The sequence below is a fragment of the Symphalangus syndactylus genome, chromosome 9, assembly GCF_028878055.3.
Source record: "Symphalangus syndactylus isolate Jambi chromosome 9, NHGRI_mSymSyn1-v2.1_pri, whole genome shotgun sequence".
NCBI lineage: Eukaryota > Metazoa > Chordata > Mammalia > Primates > Hylobatidae > Symphalangus > Symphalangus syndactylus.
In genome coordinates, this window is record NC_072431.2 from 82,786,339 (window position 1) to 82,813,781 (window position 27,443).

Consider the following 27,443-nt stretch of genomic DNA (forward strand, 5'->3'; position numbering starts at 1 on the left):
TGATCCACCCGCCTCAGCCTCCCAAAGTGCTGGGATTACAGGCTTGAGCCACTGCGCCGGGCCCCAATTGTTCTTTGTATCATACCAGAACTTCACTCATTTCCACTTGACTCTCTGCACCTCATTGTGCACACAACCCAACGTGGGCATCTTCCCTGTGTGGGCTTTTGGGATACCCCTTATGTCCTTGAAATGGTATGTTTTCCTATAACTGGAGCAGGTTACTTCTTCCCCTGGAAAAATATTACTTTCTCCTCAAGGGTAGATTCAAATGCCACCTTCTTCGTGAAATCTTCACAAAGGTCTGAAGGCAGAGTTCATTTTGTTCGAGACAAATTTGTAAGTGACTTTGTTTTTAACACTTCAACACCTTTGATTTGTAATTTCTTTTTGTGCATCTGTCTTCCAACTTTAGGCTACTCAGCCTCTTAAGACACAAACTGTATTAGTTAAAATAACATTAGCTGCTATAACAGATAACCCTGAAATCCCAGAAGCTGAATACAACAGATGTTTTTTCTTCATTCGCACACATTCCGTAGCAGGTGTTCAGTGGGTGGTCTCCCTCGTGGTGACTCAGGGACTCTGGCCCCGTCCGTCTTGTGCCCCGAATACCTCCACTCTGTGGCTTCCTAAGTCAGGGGAATAGCACATTGAGTAGGTATGCTGCCTGTTGGTCATGTGGCCCTGCAGGTGCACACCTCGCTGCACTCACCTTCCCCTGGTGAGCATCACATGGGCTCACCTGGGCTCGAGGGACCTGGGAAATGGAATTACTTCCCAGCGATGACCCTACATGAGGCTCCAGAACATGAATCTGGTAGAGATCAAATCATTCCTGCCATTGTCCTTCTCTTGTGCATCTCTGAACCCCAGAGTCTGCCACAGTTCTTAGTTCAGAGTGGGAAATGAAAATGACATGATTGTCCTCTTAAAGTGACCATTCTGATATTTTTGGTCAAAAAAGTGGTCATTGTGAAAGTGGGCATAATATATTCTTTAAAGCAGTTGTTTAATTTTAAAGACTATTCTTTCATTTTAAGTCCTAATATCCGTGGTAAGCTACCTCATGAAAAGGGCCTTTAATAGTAGTTTAAATGCATTTCCAAATTAGTTTAATCTTATTGTGGTGAAAGAACTAGATTTTAAAAGGTGTATCTAAGCCATTAGATATCATTATGGTTAAATAAGCCTGGCCAATAGAAAACAGAATCTCAATTTCATTTCATGGACACATATTTATTTAGCAATTGCTAGGAGCTGCTGAAGTACAAAGAAGAAAAAGATTAGTCTGTGTCTTTTAAGCATTGATGAATGAAGTTGCAAACAGATATATTTCAATAAATATGCTTAGTCCTACGATCAGGAGAATGACAAAATTCTGCATAAACACAAGCAGTGATGCAGCTGCCTTTGTCTCGTAGACATTTGAGGTTGGTTTTAAAAGATACGTAGTAAAGAATCATAGTTTTGTTAGATGTGATCATGGCATTGTGGGCATGTTTTTAGAAAGAATCCTCATCTATCAGCACTACACACTAAAGTGTTCATGGATAAAAATAATATCTGAGATTTGCTTTTTGCTTTTAAATATTTTTTTAAAGTTAAGTAGAGAATAGAAGAAAAAATATTCCAGTGAATAATTGTTAAAGTTGGGTGATAGACATGTTATACTACCGTACTATTCTTTCTACTTTGTGTAGGTTTGAAAGGGGACTACATTAAGAGTTCAGAAAAATAGGCTGGGCGTGGTGGCTCACACCTGTACTCTGAGCACTTTGGGAAGCCGAGGCGGGTGGATCATGAGGTCGGGAGTTCAAGATCAGCCTGGCCAAGATGGTGAAACCCTGTCTCTACTAAACATACAAAAAACATTAGCTGGGTATGGTGGTGGGTGCCTATAATCACAGCTACTCGGGAGGCTGAGTCAGGGAATTGCTTAAACCCAGGAGGCGGAGGATGCCGTGAGCCAAGCTTGTGCCACTGCCCTCCAGCCTGGGCAATAGAGTCAAACTCCGTCTCAAAAAACAAAAAAAGAAAGAAATGTATGTCTGTAGTCCCAGCACTTGGGAGGCTGAGGTGGGAGGATCATGTGAGCCCAGGAGTTCAAGTCTGCAGGGAGCTATGCTTGTGCCACTGCACTCCAGCTTGGGTGACAGAGTGAGACCCCATCTCTAAACAAAAAGAGAGAGAGGAAGAAAAAAGAAAAGAAAAAAAAGGAAAAGAAACAGAGAGAAAAGTAGGATTGGATTCTGCCAGTCCAGATGAGGGTAAAGGTACTGCAGGTAGAGGAATCTGGAGGGCATCAAGAAAAAGCCTCGATTCTTTGGGCACAATAAGAGATTCAGCATGGCTTGAGAATAGAATGCACATAGGTAATGGGGAGGGAGAAGGCTGTGGGAGGAGGTGGGGGCCAATTTGTGGAGAGATTTGCAAAGCGGTCGTTGGGGTTTAAAACAAGTAACATCTTAAAGCATAGAGACCATTTATTTTCCTTTGGTCAAGAGGCCGAATATCAAAAAGCAACTTGTTACTTAGGAAGTTGGCCAATAATCACCTAGAGACCAAACCTGGACTTAAATCCAGTTCTCTCAGCCCATAGTTCAGTCATTTTAATTCCTTATAATAATGAAAAAGGCAAGAATATATGCATCATATGCCATGAGGCATTTTATTTACATCTTTTCTCTTCGTGCAGCTAAGCTTTATGAGTGCAGTTCTCATCCTCAAATACACCCGGGCACTCCTTGCTCAAGGCCAGTTCTCGGGGCAATTTGTGGTTGACAAAGGAGTGAGGCTTGAGCTCATCGGTCTCATATCCAGAGTCTGGGAAGTCTCTGAGCAAGAAAACTCGAAGGAGGAAGGCTATCTACATGAAGAAGGAATTACAGTCATCTCAGATTTATTGTTGGCAAGTCACACTTTTTCTCCATCCATAAAAATACTGTTTCCCTCTCCCAGGATGTTAACCTGTATTTGTAACTGCTTCTCAAAACCAAAAACAGAATCAGTTTCTGAAGTACGGTGTTTATTTTTCTGGGTGGCAGTTTGGTATTTGGAGACTTTCATTTTGAATTTTAAGTATTTCATGGTAATATTATAATGTTTCCAGTGAAACCTTGCTTCTATTTTATCCTTTTTTTGTTTTGGTAGATTTTCATTTGGGATATTTGGGATGTTTGACTCAGAATACCTTCTGTTTTTTTGAGGAATGATGTGAAGTAATGCAAATGATTTATTGCATGCAGTAATTTTAAAAGTAGCCCTGCTGATACATAACTGCCTAAAAAGGCCAAAGTTTATTTCATTTATTTCTGCTCTGGTAACTTTGGAAATTGTCTCCGAGACTTTTTTATTTTTACTTTATGAAATGGCCAGTGCTTTCAAGAAGCAGTAAGTGAATAGGCTTCTGGCCTTCCTCTCCTGCCAATTTAGCATCCTTCTCCAGTCCTGCTGGCTTATTTAACTGATGGCTACTGTAATATTTGGGAAATTAGCAAGTAAATAGTCTATCTGAAGCTACTAATAATCATCGTCATTACTCACAAGTGTTTAAGAGCATTTGTCGCCTACTTACCCGGTGCTGAGCCCTAAGACCTGCGCTCTTGCTTCCTGGCATCCAATCTAACTTGAGATGGGCTTTTTAACTGCTTTTCCCCTCTCCCCTAGTCTGGATTCAAGACACTTTGCGCATTTGTGTTATAAACATCCCACTCCCTATGCTCTATGTTTCAGGGTTGTCTCTCTTTGAACCACGTTAGCACTGGGCAGATGGAGTTCCGGACCCTTCTTCATTACAACCTTCAGAGCTCTGTCCAGAGCCTGGGATCTGTCCAGGTGCATTTACCTGGTGACCTTGCTGGGCACAATCCTGCTGGGGCAGAGACACAGAGCCCATGCTACATTAGCCAGCTCATATTCTCCAAGAAGAACCCATATCCAGGGGGCCAAACTCCTGGGCAGGTACAAGCTGACAGATGACCTGCCACTTCTAATGACCATTTCAAATTTGCAGTAATTGGGCTTTAATGACAAAAAGAGAAACTAGGTTGGCATATTTGCCCCTGTTTTTTTCATGTTTGCACCCTCTCAGTGCCAAGGGGGGGGCCACTTAGAACATGTTGCTGACTCTACTCCTCTTAGAAGGTTAGCTTCTCCAGAAAACTCCTGGCAAAACTAGATGTCACTTGTATCTAGGACACTGGGCATATTCAGTGTTTCCTTGAGGCCTTCTAATCCGTTGTCAGAGAACAGAAGCCTCTGGGGGGTTGCAGCATGTGATGCAGTGATTATGCAGGCATTCTGGCCAATCATGTCTTTAGAACGATGAAGATACGGGTCTAACATCAAATGCAGAGTATACCTGAATGACGCTTAAGAAGGGGCTGCTGAGGACATGGCAGTGCTTACCCCCCATCCTCCCTGCTCATCAGAGAGGCACAGCTGAGCTGAACCTGCAGGGTTCCCTGAGAGGTCAGGAGGAACAGGGGACCACAGTGAAAGGGAGACGTAAGGATGGGGAAGTCAGGGAGGATTGTCCCAGCCACTTGGCAGTTTTGTAGACATTCACTCGGAAGCTTTGTGAATGACCCCAGGGTCACCATGAGTGAGTTTGGAAGGGCAGAGAGCAAGGATTCTCTGTATTTCTGTAGCCCCAGACCCCAGTCTGGCTCAAGTTTGTGGCTCATTTGGTGACCCAACAAATGTCTGATGGATGTATGGACAAATTAATGAGGTACATCTTATTTTGGTAAAAAAAATGCTCATCTTTTACAGCATTTGCTTTTTTAAATGGAAATGGAAATGGCTAATCAGCATATGAAAATAATTCAAACTAACAAGCAATAAAAACACAAACTAAAATGATTTTTTTAACTTACAAAAGTGCAATTACTTAAAAACACTTACCGCTTGTGGAGGTGCAGTGAGTAAACCAGGGCGTTCAGCAGTGTGACCTTTTGGAAAGCGCTTTGTCAACTAGGCATCCAGCAACAACCTGGCCTACACTGTTACACTTCTAAAAATCTGCACTAGGAACATTAGAAAAGATTTGTTCAGAACAAGATGTCTTATTTATTTACTCAAAACAATATTATTATGACTCAAATAGAAATGTACCTAAGTGTTCAACATAGGGATAGAGTTCATATATAGCTAATTGATATTATGTCAATCAGGGAATTTTAGTAATTTGAGAAGACTGCAAAAATATAGACAACTGAGGCCGGGCACGGTGGCTCACGCCTGTAATCCCAGCAGTTTGGGAGGCTGAGGTGAGTGGATCACGTAAGGTCAGGAGTTCAAGACCAGCCTGACCAACATGGTGAAACACCCGTCTCTACTAAAAATACAAAAATTAGCCGGGTATGGTGGCACGTGCCTGTAGTCCCAGCTACTCGGGAGGCTGAGGCAGGAGAATCGCTTGAACCTGGGAGGCAGAAGTTGCAGTGAGCCGAGATTGCACCACTGTACTCCAGCCTGGGCGATGGAGCAAGACTCTGTGTCAAAAAAATATAGATATAGATACAGATATAGACAACTAAATTGTCTGCCAAATATGTACTCTATTACATAGCAAAATTTGATACTCAACATCCTGAAATATGATTTCTATGAGCAATGGGACTATAGAATAGCTATTCTTCACTCTTGTATATACTTTTCTATACCTTCCTGATTATCTACAATGAGCAGATATTTCTTTTGTATTAGCTTTTAAAATAAAAAATACTTCAAAATACTTTAGAAATTATTAATTTTAATAAGAATGATGCAAATGAAGCATTATATTCATTCCAATCCTGCCATCCTGACTAGTAAAACTGGTTTATTTTTGTATGCTAGCTTCTAATATCAGGCATATAATTTTATGTAAGTGTAATAGCAGCACCACGATACTTTGGTTTGCTGCTTTTCTCACTTAAGCCCATTGCTTGCTGTCATTTGCTCTGAGATGGTCTTTGTTCCCCAAGATTGGTGGAGTTGTGGGCCTCAACCTCTATACCTGCTCCAGCAGAAGACCCATCAACAGGCAATGGCTAAGGAAACCCGTGATGGTCGAGTTTGGGAAGGAGGATGGCCTGGTAAGGAGAGCCTTTCTCAGTATCTCTACTTCATTTAGGCTGTGCTGGCTGATTTTTAATGTGTTTATTTTACCAAAGGCAAATTTTACTTAACTTGTTTTCTTTGTGATGACAGGATAATAGGAGAAATAAAACAACATTTGTATTACTTCGGGATAAAGTGAATCTCCATGAGTTCACTGAGCTTTCTGAAAACCCCCAGGAATCTCTACAGATAGAAATTGAATTTTCCAAACCTGTTACAAGGGCATTTCCCGTCATGTTGCTAGTAAGGTGTGTTGATGGTGACAGCTACAATGAGAATGAGATTGGAGTAAGACATATTGTCCGTAAGAATGTTTTGTGAAAAAAAATCAGTGAATTAAATTGTGTTTTTAAAGCAATAATGAGGCTCATTGTTTAAAGAAATTGTTATCTATTCTGCTGTTCAGACGGTAAGCTTCCTGACTTTGGTTTTTGAGTTTGGATTCCTGCCTGTTAACATTATTAGAGTGAGAAGCTTTATAATTATTAGTGATAATGCATACAGTCTCATTTAGAAATCTAATTCTTTCAGTATAGGTCTGAGCAAGATTTTTTTTTATTTTTCCAAGAGGAGAAAATGTGTTTAAATTTATATATCTAAGGAAACTTGGTAAAATAATTATTTTTCTCAGGAATGTTGAGTTCGTGAAACTTGTATAGGCCCCAGTTAATAAATAAATTACCTGGGAAGGTAATTGACTATTGGGAAGGTAAGTGACTATTGAAAAGATTCTTTGAAATTCTACAGCAAAGGTGCTAATGGAAACCACCAGTCTGCAGAGTTCATTGGAGGTCTGGATGGGCAGGGCCTTGATCACCTTCCTTCTCGGTGTCCCCGTGTGTTTAGTCTATGTGGCAAAGATGCTCACTGTTCTACTGCTCCTGGTTGCTTAGGTGGGCATCTCAACTAGATTAAAGGGTTCTCGTGAGCAAGGCTGTATCTTACGCAGGCGCTGTCCACACAGCCCTTGGCACGCAGTTTAATCTCTGCTTGTTGGCCTGACTCTCATTCTGCCAAATGAGCTAAGCATTCGATGTCTAAAAGTGGCCATCTGCTTAGAGTTTGGATTTTAATTTAATTCTTTAAGTCACATGCAGAAAAAGTAAATCAGTTCTGAGGAATTTCTGAGTCTAACTACTAAGACTACTACTTAGTCTAGCTTTGTGCTTGCTATCTTTTATCTGCAAACAAGTTACGGTAAAGAGTTAATACAAACATGCAAACATACGTGTGTGTGCTGCAGTGCCCCTCCTTGTTTGGTTTTTGGTTTGTTTTTTTTTTGGTTTGTTTGTTTTTGAGGTGGAGTTTCACTCTTGTTTCCCAGGTTGGAGTGCAATGGTGTGATATCGGCTCACTGCAACCTCTGCCTCCCGGGTTCAAGTGATTCTCCTGCCTCAGCCTCCTGAGTAGTTGGGATTATAAGTGTGCATCACCACGCCCAGCTGATTTTGTATTTTTAAGTAGAGATGGGGTTTCACCATGTTGGTCAGGCTGGTCTCGAACTCCCAACCTCAGGTGGTCCACCTTGGCCTCCCAAAGTGCTGGGATTACAGGCGTGAGCCACCGTGCCTGGCCAAAGTGTTTGTTTTTAATGAGATGCAGGGTGAAAGTGTTATGTAGGCGTTTTTACTAAGAGACCAGGTGGTGGTGTGGAATTAAGCACATTGACCCTTTTTAGTCCCAGGCTGCCTCCTTTCAATGAGAAGGATGTTTTGCACAAATTGAGTAAACTCTTGAGAGAAATTTGACTAAAATCTTTGAGAGAGAAGAAAAAAATGAGAAAACCCTATTTTGTTTTTATCTCCTAGATTCTCTGAGAAACCTACTCCCTCTGATTTTCTTGTGAAGCAGATCTACTTCTGGGATGAGTCAATTGTGCAGATTTATATACCTGCTGCTTCTCAGAAAGGTCAGTGAACAAGGCGCTTTATTTTCCCATTCTGTTTACATGATTAAAACGTCCCCTATAAGCATATATAGTGGTGTTTTTCTTTATTCATGACAAAAACATCAGAATCCTTTCTCTGCTTGCTTATAAACAAACTGCTCCACTATAGATACCACACATGGAAACTGCTCCACTATAGATACCACACATGGAAACTGCTCCACTATAGATACCACACATGGAAACTGCCCCATGATGAGCGCCATCCTTGTGACGCAGTGGCTGGTGCTGCTCACTGCCCTACCCATCTCTTCCCAGGTGGTCTCCGGCGCCTCCTCCTGATCCTTAGGGCTCTGCGTATGCTCAGTCTGAGTCTTTGCCTGTGGTACCCTCCTGCCTTGCTTCCCTCAAACTAACCTCTGCTGAACTTCCCTGACCTCAGAGTTGACCTAGGACTTCTGAGACGTCTCTGTATCTCACGTATCAATAGGGCACAGGACACCCTCTGAAGCAGTGTGGGGGCAGAGTGTGAAGTTTGGGGCTCACCCCTTCTCCATGGTCTACCCCTGGTGGCTTAGGATTCTGAGTCTCAGCAATCCCCTCCCCAAAAAAGCAAGAAAGTGGAGCTCAGTGGGCTGAAGTGGCACCCACAGGCAACTCACCAGACACGTGCCTTACGCTGACTTCCACAGGCCCTGGCCCTGGAGAGGAGCTGGCTTCTGACTGTCAGTGAGTGGGCCAGACCCATTGTCTCTACATTTTTACTGGGATATAGTTATTTTCTTCTGAGAACCAGTATTTGTTTCTTTTAAAAATGAATCAAACTGTATTGCTCATCAAATTCAGTTCTCAATGGTATTTTTTAATGTTGCATTTCATGTGTTCTTTTTCACAGTTTTATTGTAATTTCAAGCTGATAGAAAATTAGAAAAATATGTACAACATATACCTCTATCCTTTTCCTTGAGATTCACCGTTTGTTGATTTCTGGCACATTTGCCTTATCTGCATGTGTACAGGTGTGCACACGTGGGTAGGGGATGTTTTTGAGGGAGAGGACAAACCGTTGGAGAGAAAGTTGCAGGCCCCATGACATACCACCCCTAAATACTTAAACATCTCATGAAAACAAGGGCATTCCCTACAAAACTCAGTACATTATCATAAGGAAAAGAAATAAACATTAATTCAAGAATATCTATTCTGTTATCCACATTTAAATTTTTTAAATCCCCCCAAATGCCTTCTATAGCTCTTTATATCTTTTAATCAGAAGTAGGTCAAAGTTCATGAATGCATTTTGTTGCTGTGTTTTTATATAGTCCCTTTAAAAATCTACAACACCCTCCCAATTTTTGCCTTTTTTTCAGACTTTTTTTTAATGAGCTTAGGCTAGTTATTTTCTGAATGTCGTACATTCAGGAGATTGCCTGTTTCCTCATGATTAAATTCAGTTCACAGATGATTGGCAGCATGTTCTATAGGCGATGGTGCTAAGTTTGGTAATTTGCTTGGGGAAAGAACCTCCAATCTTTCCCATTTTCCCCTTTGTGAGATGATACTTGTGAGACCATCTTAGTATCTTCTTCGCTTACAAACTGTCACCCCATGATCTTAAGGACCCATGGGTGATATAGGTACATAGGAGGCTACAAAATGGTGATTTGCTAATTCCACCATGAATTAGCTGGCATTCTTCAGTAAAGAAGAGCTTCGGTCTCTCTCTATCTTACTCTTGCTCTCTTGTCTCTATGGTGCATGGTGTTTCTTAAAAATTCAATGTGTTAAAAAAAAATTCAGTGTGTTTAGTTCACCTCCATTATTTTACTTTTTGATGCACAAATTATTCCAGTGGGAGCTCTTCCAAGATGCTTCCTAAGGTTTTCTTGACATGACATCATGATCCTCAAGTGCTTCTTTACTTTCTGGGACACCAGGGTGTCCTGGCTTATCCTGTGTTTGGCCAGCCCTTCCTTGGAACCGGCTATGTCCTCAATGAAGCTTGGTTCATTGATGGGAGATGACATTAGAACACAAGAACTGCGCATCACATTTGCTCATTGCTATTGGGGCGTCATTGATTTAATGTGTGTGTGTGTGTGTGTGTGTGTGTGTGTGTAAAATGAGTTAATGACAATGCCTTAATTCAAATCCAACACCCAGGGTTCCTTCTTACTTTCTCCCATTGTGTGTTCAGATCCCCATTCTCCTACAGTGAGAATTCCAGTTGCCAAAACATGAGAACTTGAGAGCCAGTTTCCAATGAGCAAAATTCACTTTGCTCTATCCTACAGTATACACTATCCTACGGTAAAACGATTTAAATCTAAGTTGTTTTAGAATTAAAGCACCTGTACCCCAAACAATCACAAACCTACCAGATAAAGTTCAATATTTCTTTCTAGATTTTTTTGTTTAGTTTTGACTTTACATTCTTACATGATATATTACAGTAAGAGCACATAGTCAAAAGTTAGTTGAATTAATTATTTTCTCTGTGGGGTTTTGCTATACATTTTATATACAGCTAGGTTCAATTTTTGCATGTACTTAATGCTAAGGCTTACTTTTATCCTTTTTTTTTTTTTTTTTTTTTTTTTTTTTTGAGACAGAGTCTTGTTCTTGTTGCCCAGGCTGGAGTGCAATGGCGTGATCTTGGCTCACTGCAATCTCTGCCTCCTGGGTTCAAGAGATTCTCCTGCCTCAGCCTCCCAGGTAGCTGAGATTACACGCATGCACCACCAGGCCCAGCTAATTTTTGTATTTTTAGTAGGGACATGGTTTCACCATGTTGGTCAGGCTGGCCTCGAACTCCTGACCTCGGGTCATCCATCCTCCTTGGCCTCTCAAAGTGCTGGGATTACAGGTGTGAGCCACGGCGCCTGTCCCCATTTTTTAACATTAATTTATGTTTTGAATTTGTGAGACATTTTTATTGTTCAAATGTCTAAAGCACATTGAAAGATGTATGTCTCAGAGCTAAATCTTTCAACAGCCTATTCTTCTACCTTGTTATCACCTAGTCCTTATAGGTAATTGTTTTCATTCGTTTCCTTTATTTTATTTTATTTCAGTAGTTTTTGGGGAACAGGTGGTTTTTGGTTACATGAATAAGTTCCTTAGTGGTGATTTGTGAGGTTTTGGTGCACCCATCACCCGAGCAGTATACCCTGTACCCTATGTGTAGTCTTTTATCTCTCACCCCCTCATCCTTACCCCTAAGTCCCCAAAGTCCTATTATGTCATTCTTATGCCTTTGCAACCTCATAGCTTATCTCCCACTTGTAAGTGAGAACATAAAATATTTGGTTTTCCATTCCTGAGTTACTTCACTTAGAATAATGGTCTCCAACTCCACCCAGGTTGCTGCAAATGCCATTGTTTTGTTCCTTCTTATGGCTGAGTAGTATTCCATGGTGCATACATACCATATTTTCCTTATCCACTTGTTGGTTGATGAGCATTTAGGTTGGTTCTGTTGTACTAGTTTACATTCCCACAAGCAGTGTAAAAGTATTCCCTTTTCACCACATACACACCAACATCTATTATTTTTTGATTTTTAAAAATTATGGCCATTTTTGCAGGAGTAAGATGGTATCTCATTGTGGTTTTAATTTGCATTTCCCTATTACTTAGTGGTGTTGAGTATTTTTTTCACATATTTTTTAGCCATCTACATATCTTCTTTTGAGAATTGTCTGTTCAGGTCCTTGCCCACTTTTTGATGGGGTTATTTGTATTTTCTTGTGATTTGTTTGAGTTCCTTATGAATTCTGGATACTAGTCCTTTGTCAGATGCATAGTTTGCAAATTTTTTCTCCTACTCTGTTGGTTGTCTGCTTACTCTGCTGATTATTTCTTTTGCTTTGCAGGAGCATTTTGGTTTAACTGGGTCCCATCTATTTATTTTTGTTTTCGTTGCATTTGCTTTTGGGTCTTGGTCATGAATTATTTGCCTAAGCCAATCTCTAGAAGAGTTTTTCCGATGTTATCTTTTAGAATTTTTACAGCTTCAAGTCTTAGATTTAAGTCTTTGATCCAGCTCAAGTTGATTTTTTACATCAAATGAGAGATGAGGATCCAGTTTTATTCTTCTACATGTGGCTAGCCAATTATCCCAGCACCATTTGTTGAATAGAGTGTCCTTTCCTCATTTTATGTTTTTGTTTGCTTTGTCAAAAATCAATTGGCTTTAGGTATTTGGCCTTATTTTTGGGTTCTGCATTCTGTTCCATTGGTCTACGTGCCTATTTCTATGCCAGTAGCATGCTGTGTTGGTAACTATAGCCTCGTAGTATAGTTTGAAGTCTGGTAATGTGATGCCTCCAGATTTGTTCTTTTTGCTTAGTATTGCTTTGGCTATGTGATTCCATATGAATTTTAGGATTGTTTTGTCTAGTTTTGTGAAGAACAATGATTATAATTTTTTTTTTTTTTTTTGAGACTGGAGTTTCACTCTTGTTGCCCAGGCTGGAGTCCAATGGCACAATCTTGGCTCACCACAACCTCCACCTCCTGGGTTCAAGTGATTCTCCTGCCTCAGCCTCCTGAGTAGCTGGGATTACAGGCATGTGCCACCACACCGGGCTAATTTTGTATTTTTAGTAGAGAACGGGTTTCTCCATGTTGGTCAGGCTGGTCTCGAACTCCCGACCTCAGGTGGTCCACCCACCTCGGCCTCCCAAAGTGCTGGGATTACAGGCGTGAGCCACTGCGCCCTGCCTCAATTATTATAATTTTATGGGAATTGTTTTTCTGATGTTTCTTTTTGGGAAAATAAGCCCATGCATACCCGCATTATTTCCCCTTATTTCTTACGCTCATTTGTGTTGTGCTTTTCTTACTTAAATTACATATTTAGAAATCACTCCATGTGTATTTATTCATCAATATCTTTTTTTTTTAACTGCTATGTGCTTCTCCATTGTATAGATGGACCGTAGTTTATTCAGCCAGTCTCCTATGTATTCGCATGGAAGACTTGTGCATATACTGTGTTACATGTAGGGGGAGGAGTATATCTTCAACTTTAATTCCTAGATAGGCTGTTCCTGGGTCAAATGGTAAATGCCTGTGTGGTTTTGGTAGGTATTGTCACGTTTACGTCCAGCAGTGTCTGACGCTGCCTGTTTTCCCACTTCTTTGCCAAAAGGATGTATTTTCAAGCTATTGAGTTTTGCCAGTCATATAATTGAGAAATGTTCATTTTAATATGCATTTTATATGAATTAAGTTGGGTATTTTTTCATATATTTAAAGCCATTATCCACTTTTCTGTGAATTGTTCATATATGCCCATTTTTGTATTGAGTTTGTTTTTTCTTGATGTTTAAGAGCTCTTTATATGTTAGGGCTATTTTTAAAATAGTAATTTATTCACCATTTCTTGTAAGACTCTTAGATTTTGAGCCATCGTTTGAAATTTATTTCTTACGTCCAGATTATAAAAGAAGTCATTCATGTGTTCCTCAGTACTCGTGCAGTTTGTTTTTGTTTTTTCTTTTATATTTAGATACCTGATTTGCTAATGTTTATTATTTTTTATAGCATGAGATCCCCATATTTTTACAAAGGGCTAATGTCTAGTTGTCCCAACATCATTTATTTAAAAAGTCTTGGGCAATTTTTAAATAAATAGAATGTTAAATACTTCTGCTTCTAAACATACAAAGTAGGCTAAACATAAAAATAAATTATGGGCTAAAACTCTGTGGGTCATTGTGCCGTCCTCACCAGAATGGGTTCAGACTCCGGGTATACTGAAATTTCTCAGGCTGGCTGACAAACTGGCGAGGGGCAGGAAGTGAGCTTGAATTTCAGCTAAAGAAACTGACTCAACCCTCTTCCATCCCCACTAGGGTCAGGGGGTGTGGCCTGTTCAGGGTGTCAGGGGGCACTTGGAACATAAGGGATGCTAGAAACACTGTTTTTCTTCCCAATTCTCTACCATTCCTCAATTCATATCTGCATCCAGGAGCTTTGACTGGGTGGATTTAATCCAAATTTAAATGCTTCAGGGACAGGAAATGGCTAGAATTTGATGCTATCTTTCAGTTCTTGCTCATCTCTACTCCTTGTCCCCACCTATCTGCCTACTCTGTCTGCATTTGAAATGGAGAATGCCTTTCTGCAAACCTCAGGTTGTACTTTTTATTTATGTTTTCTCTTTTTAGGTGCCAATGTAGGCTATTTATCCTTATTGGATGCTGACTATGACAGAAAACCTCCAAACAGATATTTAGCTAAGGCAGTGAACTATACAGTACATTTCCAGTGGATCCGATGCCTGTTTTGGGACAAGAGAGAGTGGAAATCTGAACATTTCTCTCCACAACCAGGAACTTCTCCTGAAAAAGTGAACTGCAGGTATAGACACATTTGAGAAAGAATCTGAGATTTTTCATAAATGACTGCCTTGTCTTCTGCATTTGGCCCAACCCCTAGAGCCTTTCCTGAACCTTGTCCTTAAGAAGCTGGAGCACTCTTGGTTTGTACAACTCTGCAGCCTGTGTCAGTTCTCTCGTAGCCAGTTCGTGTGTCAGCCTTGGTTCTCCCACTGTATGGGCTCCCAAGGAGCAAGGGCTGCTTTATAGACTCTCCTCGTGTTCCTCCTTCCCATGGCGACTGTCATGGAGGAGGTGTTTATTAAGTGTCTGTTGAAGACGTGAGTCAGTGGATGACTGATAGATGAACCTATCAGTTTTCTTATCATAGAAGTGCTGACATCCTTTGAGTACGCAGTTTGTAGTCAGGCAGGTGGGACCCTCAGTTCTCACCATGCCCCCATGTTGCTCTGAGAGTCCCTCATCTTCAGAGGACCCTCCACAGCCTGGTGGTAATCGTGTGCTTTCTGAGGCAAGAAAAGTCTCTGCGCAAACATGAACAGCCTCCTCAGGAATTTCTGGGCATATGAGTCGTGTCACTAAATTAGAAATTATTTGTCAACTAGCTGACAGACTAACAATTCTATAAGAGGCTCAGTTCATTCTTTTTTGTTGCCCTTACCTTTTCATTAGGATAGAGAGAAGCAATTATTAGGCATATTTAGAAACAAATAGTCATTTCCTTTTAAAAAACAAGCCATAAGACATTATATTTTGTGATTTCCTGCTAGGAGGCAAATATATCCAGATCATACCATATCAGTGCAATTCATAGCGGTTTATTGATTTTCTTATGTTGCACTCTTCAATTTTTCTCATGCCATTGCTAGGAGCACATCCAAACTTATTGGTAATGGCCCAATATTTTGCTTCAATATTAAATTATTGATAAATGCATTAATGCAATCATTCATTCTCTATTACATAACTACTCTCCGCTAGGCACTTTTTTAGGAGCCAAGGGTACAAAAATGAATAACAGGCCAGGCGTGGTGGCTCATGTCTGTAATCTCAGCATTTTGGGAGGCCGAGATGGGTGGATCACTAGAGGTTAGGAGTTTGAGACCAGCCTGGCCAACATAGCAAACCCCATCTCTACTAAAAATACAAAATTAGATGGGCACACACCTGCAATCCCAGTTACTTGGGAGGCTGAGGCACAAGAATCACTTGAACCTGGGAGGTAGAGGTTGCAGTGAGCTGAAATCACACCACTGCATTCCAGCCTGGGCAGCAGAGCGAGACTCCATCTCAAAAACAAACAAACAAACAAATAAAATAAAATAAAATAAATCAATAACACATAGGACCTGCTCACAAGATAATGAGGATGAGATAGACTTTATTTTTAAAAAAGGAGACAGTGTTTACAGTGATTGTCAGGGTAGGATATTTGTAACGCCAGGAATTGGCCCTTAGGCAGAGGAGTTGGCCAGAGCTTGACTAGCAGCACAGCTAGGCTGTGACTGGGACCTGAGAGCCTCAGGCTGCAGCCATGCCATGGAGGGCTATCGTGAAGACCGCCATGTGCTCTGGAGTCTTGCATCTCAGGACAGCCTCCATGGGAGCCGTGTGCCCCAACACGCAGATGTGAAGAACTCTGGCACATCAGAAGAGTCCCTCATTTCTAACTTAGGTTTCAGGTGAATCTTTTAAACTGGGTCTTAGTCATAAAGTTATCATTATTGCACTCTTTCTTCCTTTTCACATTCCTTTAACCAACATGCCGTTACACTGTCAACAGCTGCTCTCTCCACACATTCTGTATCCTCATCCGCATTTCCCTCCTAGCTACCATCGCCTCGCGGCATTCGCTCTCCTAAGGAGAAAGCTGAAGGCCAGTTTTGAAGTGAGTGACATTTCCAAGTTACAGAGGTAAGTTCCATTTCCTACATAAAGACTTCATAGACTTTATTTGTTTTACTGTTCACTCAGGATGCCCACATACAATTCTGGGGGTGCTTGAAATCCATGTTACTTAATATTATTGCACATTTGAAATGTGCATATTAGTAGATAATTATCTTTAAATATTATATAGTTGAATATATACTTATATATTTTGTCTCTCTATACTTAAATTCACTGATGAGAGATTTATAAACACAAGAAAGTCAACATACTTTTCATAGTTTTAAGTTTAGTTTTAGTTCAGTGTGAATTTGGTCAATTATTATTGATAGGGTTGATATCTACAGTGACAATAATGCCCAAAGAGCCTGTCCTGGTTTGTGTTTATTGTCATAGCCTAATTATTAATAGCTCCCTCTTTCTCTCTCTGGAGTATCCCATTTTAGATAATGGAATTAAAATGTACACTATTTTTATAGCCACTTTTATATGAAATGGTTATATTTAGACTCTGAGATACAAGTAAAGTGAATGTAAGCTGATATGGACAGGAACATTCCCTGTCTTATTCATCAGTGTCACCCTACATTTAATACAATGCTTAGAGTAAATATTTGCTGAATGAATATCTAGGGCAGAGTCTGCATTTTCTGGGGTGTTGAGTGTTAAATTTTTTTCTCCTTATGTTCATATAATAGGAAACTCTACCTTACTTTATTATTTCATCAATCATATTACTTTATAGACTAGTTGGTGGACCAGATAATTAGTAAATAAGACATGAATTCCTAACGCAACAGATGTTGGGTGCAGAAAAGGTCACTGGCCATTCAGTGATCGGGGCTCGGAAGACAGCAGCCTCAACCATGGTGTCTATGGCATTGACACCACTGGGGCTGGGGCAAACCATGGGGGAAGCAGCCCTGGAAGATGTCCGGAGAGAGGCAAGACCTGAAGTTCTACAGGGGCTATCTGGCCAGAATCTGAAAGGTTTCAGAGTATTGTCCAGGTGGAAGGATGTGAGCACCCTACAGAGCTCATGGGGCAGAGCTCTGAACAGACTCTAACTTGGTGGGGAAAAAGAGGGCAGGTGAGAAACCAAGAACAGAGCCCAATCCTCAGATGGAATCAAAGAGCAGAATGCCAGGGGATGGGGCGGGCAACATCCCCCTGTGACATAGACCCTGGTGCCCACCCTCTGAGATCCCATCAGAAATCTGTAAGACTCCAGTTAGGTTAGAGTCCCTGCACAGCAGCCTGATATGAATGTCATTCTATGGATCTGTGGGCATCCAGTGATCTCTCCCCAGCCAGTGTTGGTGCCTGGGAACAGGTAGGTAGAGGCCACAGGTAGGGAACAAGCAGCACCATCCACAGGGGCGGTGGGAGGCACAGGCAGTGTCTCCAGAACATCGCCAACATCTCATAGCCTTGTTCTGCTAGCAGGAGAGGGAGAGAGGGAGGAACATAATGGCACCTGCATGTTTCAAGAATTTTGTATATTTGTATTGCTTAATCTTTACAATAGCAGCGAGATTGGCATTCTTAGCCATAGTTCACAATGAAAGTTCCTCAGACCCAGCATGGCACAGCCGCCTAACACAGGAGCTGGTCCATTACAAGGTTTCTTTGGCTCTGGAGTCCATGCTTGTGGGGTGCTGCTCACTGGACCACAGGCCAGCTCCCTGCCTTCAAAGCCCTTCTAACTCAGCTTCCAGCAAGTGTAAAAATGTATCAGTGAAGCCCAGCAGGGACTTTGTGTGTAAGGGGCTAGGGGTGGCAATCAGTCTTTTCCTATATGTCTATTTTCATGACCAATTTTCTTTATGTCTCTCCTTTTGTTTATAGCCACCCAGAAAACTTGCTTCCCAGTATTTTTATTATGGGTTCTATGATTCTTTATGGATTTTTGGTCGCTAGAAGTAGACAAGTAGATCATCATGAAAAAAAGAAAGCTGGTTACATCTTTCTGCAAGAAGCTCCCCTGCCGGGCCATCAGCTGTATGCGGTCGTCATTGACACCGGCTTCCGAGCTCCGGCCAGGTTGACCTCAAAGGTAGCTCAAGCATCTGGGGGTACTCTTTGATGGTGTCTAAGCAGTGTCAACATCAGAAGTGAGGATTTGGTGATTTGGCTGCCCCATCTGTCACCTGTCACAGCAGCCTCATCTCATTGCTGAGGCAAGGCTTGCCTGCCCTTTCCACTGCCCTCCCTTGGCCTGCACATCTGTCAGGGTGAAGAGCAGACCCCTTCACCTTCTGCAGCTGCTCCAATCCCTTCTCCTTCTGTCTCCACTGTGGAAAGCAGCCCGGGGAGGTCTGTTCTGTCTCTGAGTGGATCTTTGAGACTCTGAGAATGAGTTGTACTCTTCTGAGCTTGGGGCTGAAGATGACAGTCCCAGAGAAGCTGGTGGAGGATGAAGGTGGGGTGGGAAGCAGGATGCGGTGGAGGAGGAAATAGTCCAGCACTGGGCCCAGTGGAGCAGTGGTGCAGCGGTGAGCTGTGGAGGTGAGGTCTGCAGGGGCGGAAATTGGGCCCGGGCAGAGCCATGTGCAATTCGAAGTGCGTGTGACACAAATCCCTCAGAGAGGGAGACTCCCTCTGCCCTTGGAACTCACGCTCCCATTTCCCGAGCGAACCATGGTTACTTTATGGAATCAATAGGATTGGGGTGTAGATGAGAAAGAGTTAGATGGGAGGATGAATGAGATGGGGTGCCACAGTGTAGTAGGATAGATGGGGACACAACACATTTTTAAAGTTTATGTGGTCCTTACTCACCATAAGCCCTTCATCTACCAACTGTATATTTAAATTGTCTATCAGATAAACATACATGTATATATTCACAAGCAATGCATACACATAGGAATGTTCTTAACCTAACAAAGGAATATTTAGTCATGAAGCTTTAGATGATTTATAAGGGATGTCTGCTGTCAGCACTGCTATTTATCATTGTACCAGAAATCCTGGTAAAAACAATAAAGCAAGAAATAAAACAGGAATATAAGGTTCCAAAAGGGAGAAAGAGATGGTTCTTCGCACAGAATGAGGTTGTCTACGTAGCAAATGAAGAAGCATCTTCCCTCTAATGATTAGCACTAATAACATTAAAGAAACTTGCTGAATTTGTGATTAAGAAAAAAATCATCAAAATAATCTCTATAAAACAGCAATAACTATTTATAAAATGGAGTTGAAAACAAGAACCTCTTTGTCACGGTAAAAAATGGTGGGGTGCCTAGAAGTGAATTCATCAAACCCCACATACAGGACCATCATGAAGGAACTATCCCCGATATGCATAAGAGATCTAAATAAAGAGCTATGTTCGTGGATGAGAAAGCCGATTTTCCTTTGTCATTTCTCCCAAATTAATCTATAACATTAATAATAATAGTGTGAATGCAATTCTATTAATATACCCACTTTACAAATGAAAACCTAAGGCATAATGAGGTTAAATCCAATTAAGTCTACTCATAATTCCAGGAAGGTGTTTTGTGGAACTTGGAAAACTGATCCTAAAATTCAGGTAGAAAAGAATACAAGAGAATTACAAGACCAGTCAAGCCAACTCTCAAGAAGAGAACAGGGCAGGGGCCTCCCAGCTCGATATCCAGCTTTATTTTCAAACTGTAGTACCTGAGATCGTGTCGTGACTGCAGGAGAGGTACTGAGGAGGGATTTCTAGGGAAGACTAGAGGTCTCACAAACCACAGGAAAGGGTGCACTGTTTCAAAACATATTTTGGAACAATAGCTGTCCTTGTAGAAAAAGGTACTATTAAATCTTTACATCATACACACAAAAAATGAACTCCAGAACACTAGAGACAGAAAGGTGAAAACACAAAGTTTAGAAACTAGTCAAAGAAAATATACACTTTCGAATAAGGAAGGATTTCAGAAACAGAAATGCCTTTCTTAAATGAAAATTTGTTAAGTGACATTACATCAGAATTGTTCATTTCTGCGTGACAGAAGATACCAGTGAGGAATGACAAGCCCAGCCAGATTGGCATGTGCCTCCCCAGGGTGTGCCCGCAGGTGCATGGGTACCCTACTCCGGGTCCAGGCTCCTTTGGCATCTCCCTGCCAAACCACAAGGAGGAAAATGGCGTGCCCACTGTGGTGTTCTCCTGCCCTCATGAAAAAACAAATGCCCTCCCAAATCCTAGTTGGGATCTGGCTTTTCTAGATCAAATAGGTGAGGAAATGGCCAATTCTACCAGGCTCCACTTCGAGGCCCTCCTCTGGCTCTCCAGGGAAGCCTGGGACTGGAAGTGCCCCCTCATCCCCTGGCTCCAGGCTGTGGCACTCCACCTTGCAGATGGTTTTGAGGAAGGGTGGGACGCTGGGAGAAAGTGCAAGGAAGCCCTGCCCAGCATTGCATGGTGTCTGCTGTGAAATAGCCTGAGTTCCTACCCCTGTTCTTTGTTTTGAGGTGTACATTGTTTTATGTGGCGACAATGGACTGTCGGAAACCAAGGAGCTCTCCTGTCCAGAGAAGCCCCTGTTTGAAAGGAATTCCAGACACACCTTTATCCTGAGGTATTCCAAAATATTTCACTGCTAGATTTGGGAAAGAGAGGCCAATCAGAATTGGTGTAACCTTATCACAAATACAAAACAGTAGAATACATAACATTGGTCTCTAATAGTGAGCATCGATTTATATACAAACAATTTTATGATGTATTTTTACAGTTTGTTATTCTGAGTAGAATAAACAATAGGTTTATGTGAGGCAAGGAAGGAAGGAGGGTGGTGGAAGAAGACTTACTGATTTTACATACCAGTAAAGCTCATAATCAGTGTTTTCTATGACACTAAACCTTCTGACCTTAATTAGATTTGTCCCCAGTTTGGAAGAGCGAGGACACATGGTGTCACAAAGATGGGTTGGAGAAATAGTGAATTTAACAAGATAGGATGCAAGCACCTGGCGTCTTAGAAAATATGAAAGAACTGAACGAAATTATTTTTTCTCCTGGTAAATTTCATGTATGATATTTATAGGTTTGGAGTATTATGTCTTCTTTAAGAGAGAAAAGGTTAACTTTAGACTAATCCAACCTAGAGACAAATACATGAACGAGATTTGTGTGACTTTGATTTGGGAAAGCTGGTGGATATTGAAGGCCTGAGTGCAGGGTCACTGTGCTTGGTGAGATTTCCCATCCTCTGGCCAGGTTCCAGGGGGCTTCACATGTCACTCTGCATGTCAGTCACCTTTGACATGTCCCATCCACCCTCTGTGGGCCATCAGTGCCTTGAGGGTGAGCATTGGGGCTGATGGGATGCCAGGACCACACTGTCACCCACCCGGCTGAGACGCTGCTGTGTGTGCCTCCAGCGCTCCTGCCCAGCTGGGCCTGCTGAGGAAGATCCGCCTCTGGCACGACAGCCGTGGGCCTTCCCCAGGCTGGTTCATCAGCCACGTGATGGTGAAGGAGCTGCGCACGGGACAGGGCTGGTTCTTCCCTGCCCAGTGCTGGCTGTCTGCCAGCAGGCATGATGGTCGCGTGGAGCGGGAGCTCACTTGTCTGCAAGGGGGACTCAGCTTCCGGAAGGTAGGCTCCCTCCAGGTGGCCTCTTGTGGCGCACCTGGCCGACCGGCAGAGCATGGCACCTGTCTCTGCTTCGCTTGCCACAGTTGTGTGTTTGAACTCTTCTAAAGTGTGTTCCTCTTTTCTTAGTTAATTACCAAGATATCAAAATATTAAATGATACATTCATTAAGTGGCCATCCAAGCATGGATTAATTACCCTTCACGATTATTAATTATTGCAGTAATGCTTCTCTGTAATCATAATAGCATTTCTGGAATTTATGGTTGCTGGTGGTCTGTGATGTCCAGAGGTCCGTAATTAAAGACTTTCCAGTGCCCTGCGTGTGTCCCAAACAACCTAGATAACTATCAATAGAGTAATTACAGATGTGGTACAGATGTGGTCAGGTCCAGGATGGCAGGAGATGGCCAAAGTGACAAAATAACAGATAACCTCACAAACTAACCATGGAAGTTGTGATTTTTGCATGTCCTTTCCATCTTTCCCTATATGCAAACACATTTCACACAATTGTGATGCTAATGCCATGCATTTTGCACTTTCTTTCTGTCTTTTTTTTTTTTTTTTTTTTTTTAGATGGAGTCTCACTCTATTGCCAGGCTGGAGTACAGTGGCATGATCTCGACTCACTGCAACCTCTGCCTCCCGGGTTCAAGTGATTCTCCTGCCTCAGCCTCCCAAGTAGCTAAGACTACAGGTGCACGCCACCACGCCTGGCTAATTTTTGTATTTTTAGTAGAGACGGTGTTGCACCATGTTGGCCAGGTTGGTCTTGATCTCTTGATCTTGTGATCCTCCTGCCTCGGCCTCCCAAAGTGCTGGGATTACAGGCATGAGCCAACGCGCCTGGCTGCATTTTGCACTTTCTTATTCAACATTTTAGAGTAGGTCTCTTCATGAATTTTTAAAACATCATTTCAGGGCTATATAGTGGCCCACTGTGCATGACCACTTGCTGAAGACCTGTTGGGCATTTATAGCTTTCTTTCATTTGTTACGGTAATGGACAACATTGTGGGAACTTTCATGTGTGACTCTGTGTTCCTGATGAGTACTTCCTGAAGCTGGGTCTCAAACAGTGGTAACAGCCCAGTGAACTCAGACAGTCCCCAGTGTCGCCGGATCTTGCAGGCCACTGGGCTTTCTTTCCAACCTGCCCTGTTGCCACCTGCCTTGATGAGAGGCCCAGGCTCAAGGCCTTGGCATTTTCAGGCCGGACATACTGCTAAGCTGGTAAGAAACATAATCACAAAGGATTTGAAACAAGTTTTCAATCAGCCACAGCATGTGGAAATTCTTCAACATCTAAAACTGAAGGTCCATTCAACTGGGGCTTCCCCTTAGACGATTGTTTCCATGTGAGAATGACTGTTTAGCTGAGGAACCGTAGTTAACAACGGGAGACATACGTTGCTTATCCTCCAGCTATTGTGCTTGAGAGCTTTTTGTGAGAAACGTAGGCTTATTAATTTAGTCACGTATAAGCACTTGTGTGTGTTTTGAATCAAGCGTTGCTTGTTGGCTAGTCTGTTTACATAAAGAAGATATATTCCTGTTCTGTTAGTACGATTTTTCTGGCATTCGCTTCTGTGCTCTGCTCATATTCCATAAGAGCAGTTCTGTATATACTTTCGTTTTTTCTAGAACAATGTTGAGCCCCACGCATTATTTGAATTGAATTGGAACTTAAAATTTAGTGCAATTCCTAAGCAACGTATCTCCCACTGTGTACCAGACACTGTGGGCTACTGAGGACAGAGGTGGAGGTGACTCAGCCCCACTCTCAGTGCACTCAAAGCCCAGTTGAAATTAACTATGTTGCCAGGGAAAGTTCTGAGAGTGGAAGGGTTTTAGGAAGTCTCTTAGGAATACGATGGAGAACCAAGGAGGGACTGATCAGAAGTTCTGGAGAGAAGGTCTCCTGAGGCTGGGAATGAAGGCATTTGAGAGCCAGGCAGGTGAAACTCGGAGAAGCATGTGCCAAAGCTCAGGAGGTGCCAGAGGAAGGCCAGGTGGGCCAGAGTCCAGCGTGCTAGGAGCGTGGCTGGAGCAAGGGGGCTGCCAAGGAGGCTGCCAAGGAGGCGGAAGGAGGAGCAGCTTCGAGAGGGCTAGAGTGAGGTGCTGTTCACCTGCACCCACGGCCCACCTAGTACCAGCTAACCAGCCAGGATAGCAGAGCCAGAGAGTGTGGGGAGTGCAGTGCTTCTACCTGCACCACAGCCCACCTGGTACACAGCTAAGCAGCTGGGATGGAAGAGCCAGAAAGCTCGCAGTCTCTGCTCAGACGATCGCTGCTTAACAGTCAGGACTTGGCTTTGTTGACAGAAATGCCCCATATCAGGGAACACTTCTCCTGCTTTCCGTTTCAGCTTTTCTATTGCAAGTTCACAGAGTACCTGGAGGATTTCCATGTCTGGCTGTCGGTGTACAGCAGGCCCTCCTCCAGCCGCTACCTGCACACGCCACGCCTCACCGTGTCCTTCTCCCTGCTGTGCGTCTACGCGTGTCTCACTGCCCTGGTCGCTGCTGGAGGGCAAGAGCAGGTGAGAGCCATTGCTTTTCCTTACAGCAGCTTCCAGATTCCAGACTACACTGTGGCCCCTTTTTGCCTAAGAAATCAACAAAGCTCACAGTCCTCCCAGAAAAGTTTAAACCAGGGGAAGCAAGCCTGGCTGCCTGGGGACCAGAGAAGGAGCAGGAAGGCTCTGCTCGGTGTGGCACTGGGTGGCCCTGCACAGCCCTGACTCTGCTGGCTCGGTGGGCAGCTGCTGTGTGGGAGCTCGTGCCGAGGCCCAGCAGCAGAACTTTTCCAGAGAGGCTGGCAACCGGTTGTCTTTGAGAACACTCTTGAATTTTTTTTTAAGTTGGCAATTCATTTAGATTTTAAATAAAACCTCTGGACAAAAGAACGTAGAACCATTCTGATGGCCACATTTTCCCTCAAGATGCCAGTTTGCACTGGCAACTCTGGTCTGATTGTTCCTCATGAGATGTAGTAAATTACTTCCAAATCAGTGTCAGCAGTTAAAATGGAGACTCTCCCTTTCCTGAGGAAAAAACAACACAGCAGGACGTGGGCTGAGGGAAAACTGACTTGTTTACTACGACAACATCATGGCCATTCATGCACCCGGCCCACTGGGTTCACCGCTGGGTCGTGGTGCGGCTGGAGAATGTGGTGACAAGGTCCGTTTCCGAGGTGGAGGTCAGCGACCCATCCATGGGACAGCTGGGCATAGTGGCTCCTTTATGATTCCAGGTATCAGAGAGATCCAATAACAATTATGGATTGGTGGGATTAAAAAAATAACAGCGCATAGAATTTGTAAAAAGAGGATAAAGAAATATCATCAAGTAGCAGGAAGAGAACAGCTCTGTCCACCTGGAAATAGACCAGGGCCTGTGGTGAGGAAACCTACGGTCGGCCTCTTCTTTGAGGCCGACATGTTGTCTGATGTTGGACCACTGACCGCTTCTCTGTGTTCATCGGTACCTTGTGGGTGTTGATGCCTTGCTGGATTGTAGCCAGGATTCAATCCATGGAGCCCGTGCCTGGTAGAGAGTGAGTGCTCGGCAAGCATTTGTTCAATCCAAAAGGATTTGTATAAGAAGAAACAAAATGATTTCTTGTGTTTTTTTTTCACTCCTGGGGTAGAAGGGCCTTTGCTGGATTCCTTCTGCTTGTATCCACCATATCAGTTCTATATATAGTTCTATTTTTTTCTTAGAACAATATTGAACATGAAGCATTATTTAAATTGAATTGTGGCCAGGCTTAGTAGCTCACGCCTGTAATCCCAGCACTTTGTGGGGCCGAAGCGGGCAGATCACCTGAGGTCAGGAGTTTGAGAGCAGCCTGGCCAACATGGTGAAACCATGTTTCTACTAAAAATACAAAAATTAGCCGGGCGTGGTGGTGCGTGCCTGTAATCCCAGCTACTCGGAAGGCTGAGGCAGGAGAATCGCTTGAACCAGGGAGGCGGAGGTCGCAGTGAGCCAAGATCTTGCCACTGCACTCCAGGCTGGGTGACAGAGCAAGACTCCATCTCAATCAATCAATCAATCAATCAATTGAATTGTAACTTAAAATTCATGATTCATGAAGAGAGCACTTTTATTAAATATAATGTATATATTCACATTACATGTATTTGTAATTACACAATGACTGCGTTTTAAGTGGGACTCATATTGAGTTGATGTAATGGCTGCTGTTGGTTTGTTGCAGCACCAGTTGGATGTCAGCCCCACCCTTGGATCCTTCAGGGTGGGTCTCCTGTGTACCCTTCTGGCTTCTCCAGGGGCCCAGCTCTTGTCCCTGCTCTTCAGGCTCAGTAAGGTACCTGCGACTTGTCCTCATGGCCCTGTTCTCCTGAGCAGCCCCTTCATTGCTGGGGAACACGCTTGGCAAACCACCTCTTTCCTTCTGCAGGAAGCCCCAGGGTCTGCCCGAGCGGAGCCTCACAGCCCACTTAGAGGAGGAGCACAGACCGAGGCACCCCATGGTAAATGTACATTAAAACTGTCAGAAACTCTCCGTGGGGCTGAGCCTTTTGCACCAATCTACTAAGTAGAAATTGTATCTTCTGCTTTCAATTTGCATTATGTTTATTATGATTAACGTTGAGCATCATTTCATGTGTTTAAAAGTCATTTTATTTTCTATGATCTGTCCATTTTATTTGCCCACATTTATATGAACCTTAAAAATCCTTTTTTCTGAGTGATATATAAATACTTTTCACCAGCTAAGTAAAGTAGGTCTTTGTCAGATGGATAGTGAATCCATTTTCTAGTTGCTAGTGCCATTTATTTTATTAATTAAACATTTTTCTCAAGCTGCCGTGTTTCCTTAGGGCAGCCTCAGGTGGGTGTGAGGGTTGCCCAAGCCAATATCAGGACTGAAGCATCAACCAAAGTCCTCGTTCTAGCCTTATCCTCTCAGAAATACTCATTCTGGCTGAGTCAGGAAGGAAGAGTATTTGCTGAAGAAAGTAGTATCCCTGCTAATCCTTAAACAACCCTTCTTATTTTTTATTTATTTTATTTATTTTTTTATTGTACTTTAAGTTTTAGGGTACATGTGCACAATGTGCAGGTTTGTTACATATGTATCCATGTGCCATGTTGGTGTGCTGCACCCATTAACTCGTCATTTAGCATTAGGTGTATCTCCTAATGCTATCCCTCCCCCTCCCCCTACCCCACAACAGTCCCCGGAGTGTGATCTTCGCCTTCCTGTGTCCAATTCCCACCTATGAGTGAGAACATGCAGTGTTTGGTTTTTTGTCCTTGCGATAGTTTACTGAGAATGATGATTTCCAGTTTCATCCATGTCCCTACAAAGGACATGAACTCATCATTTTTTATGGCTGCATAGTATTCCATGGTGTATAGGTGCCACATTTTCTTAATCCAGTCTATCGTTGTTGGACATTTGGGTTGGTTCCAAGTCTTTGCTATTGTGAATAGTGCTGCAATAAACATACTTGTGCATGTGTCTTTGTAGCAGCATGATTTATAGTCCTTTGGGTATATACCCAGTAATGGGATGGCTGGGTCAAATGGTATTTCTAGTTCTAGATCCCTGAGGAATCGCCACACTGACTTCCACAATGGTTGAACTAGTTT

The 27,443-nt window shown here is 42.7% G+C and overlaps 1 protein-coding gene across 1 annotated transcript in view; it reads left to right on the plus strand.

The window, feature by feature from the left end:
• Nucleotides 1-27,443, plus strand: part of PKD1L1 (polycystin 1 like 1, transient receptor potential channel interacting) — a 177,506-nt gene that overhangs the window by 95,552 nt on the left and 54,511 nt on the right. Inside the window, exons 28-40 of the mRNA XM_063609574.1 lie at nucleotides 2,699-2,911; nucleotides 3,736-3,963; nucleotides 5,973-6,083; nucleotides 6,199-6,356; nucleotides 7,917-8,017; nucleotides 14,173-14,365; nucleotides 16,174-16,257; nucleotides 18,082-18,289; nucleotides 20,683-20,789; nucleotides 21,595-21,811; nucleotides 24,182-24,355; nucleotides 26,041-26,151; nucleotides 26,245-26,317. Of these exons, the coding sequence (XP_063465644.1) occupies nucleotides 2,699-2,911; nucleotides 3,736-3,963; nucleotides 5,973-6,083; nucleotides 6,199-6,356; nucleotides 7,917-8,017; nucleotides 14,173-14,365; nucleotides 16,174-16,257; nucleotides 18,082-18,289; nucleotides 20,683-20,789; nucleotides 21,595-21,811; nucleotides 24,182-24,355; nucleotides 26,041-26,151; nucleotides 26,245-26,317 (1,978 nt within the window). The remainder of the gene's footprint in view (nucleotides 1-2,698; nucleotides 2,912-3,735; nucleotides 3,964-5,972; nucleotides 6,084-6,198; nucleotides 6,357-7,916; nucleotides 8,018-14,172; nucleotides 14,366-16,173; nucleotides 16,258-18,081; nucleotides 18,290-20,682; nucleotides 20,790-21,594; nucleotides 21,812-24,181; nucleotides 24,356-26,040; nucleotides 26,152-26,244; nucleotides 26,318-27,443) is intronic.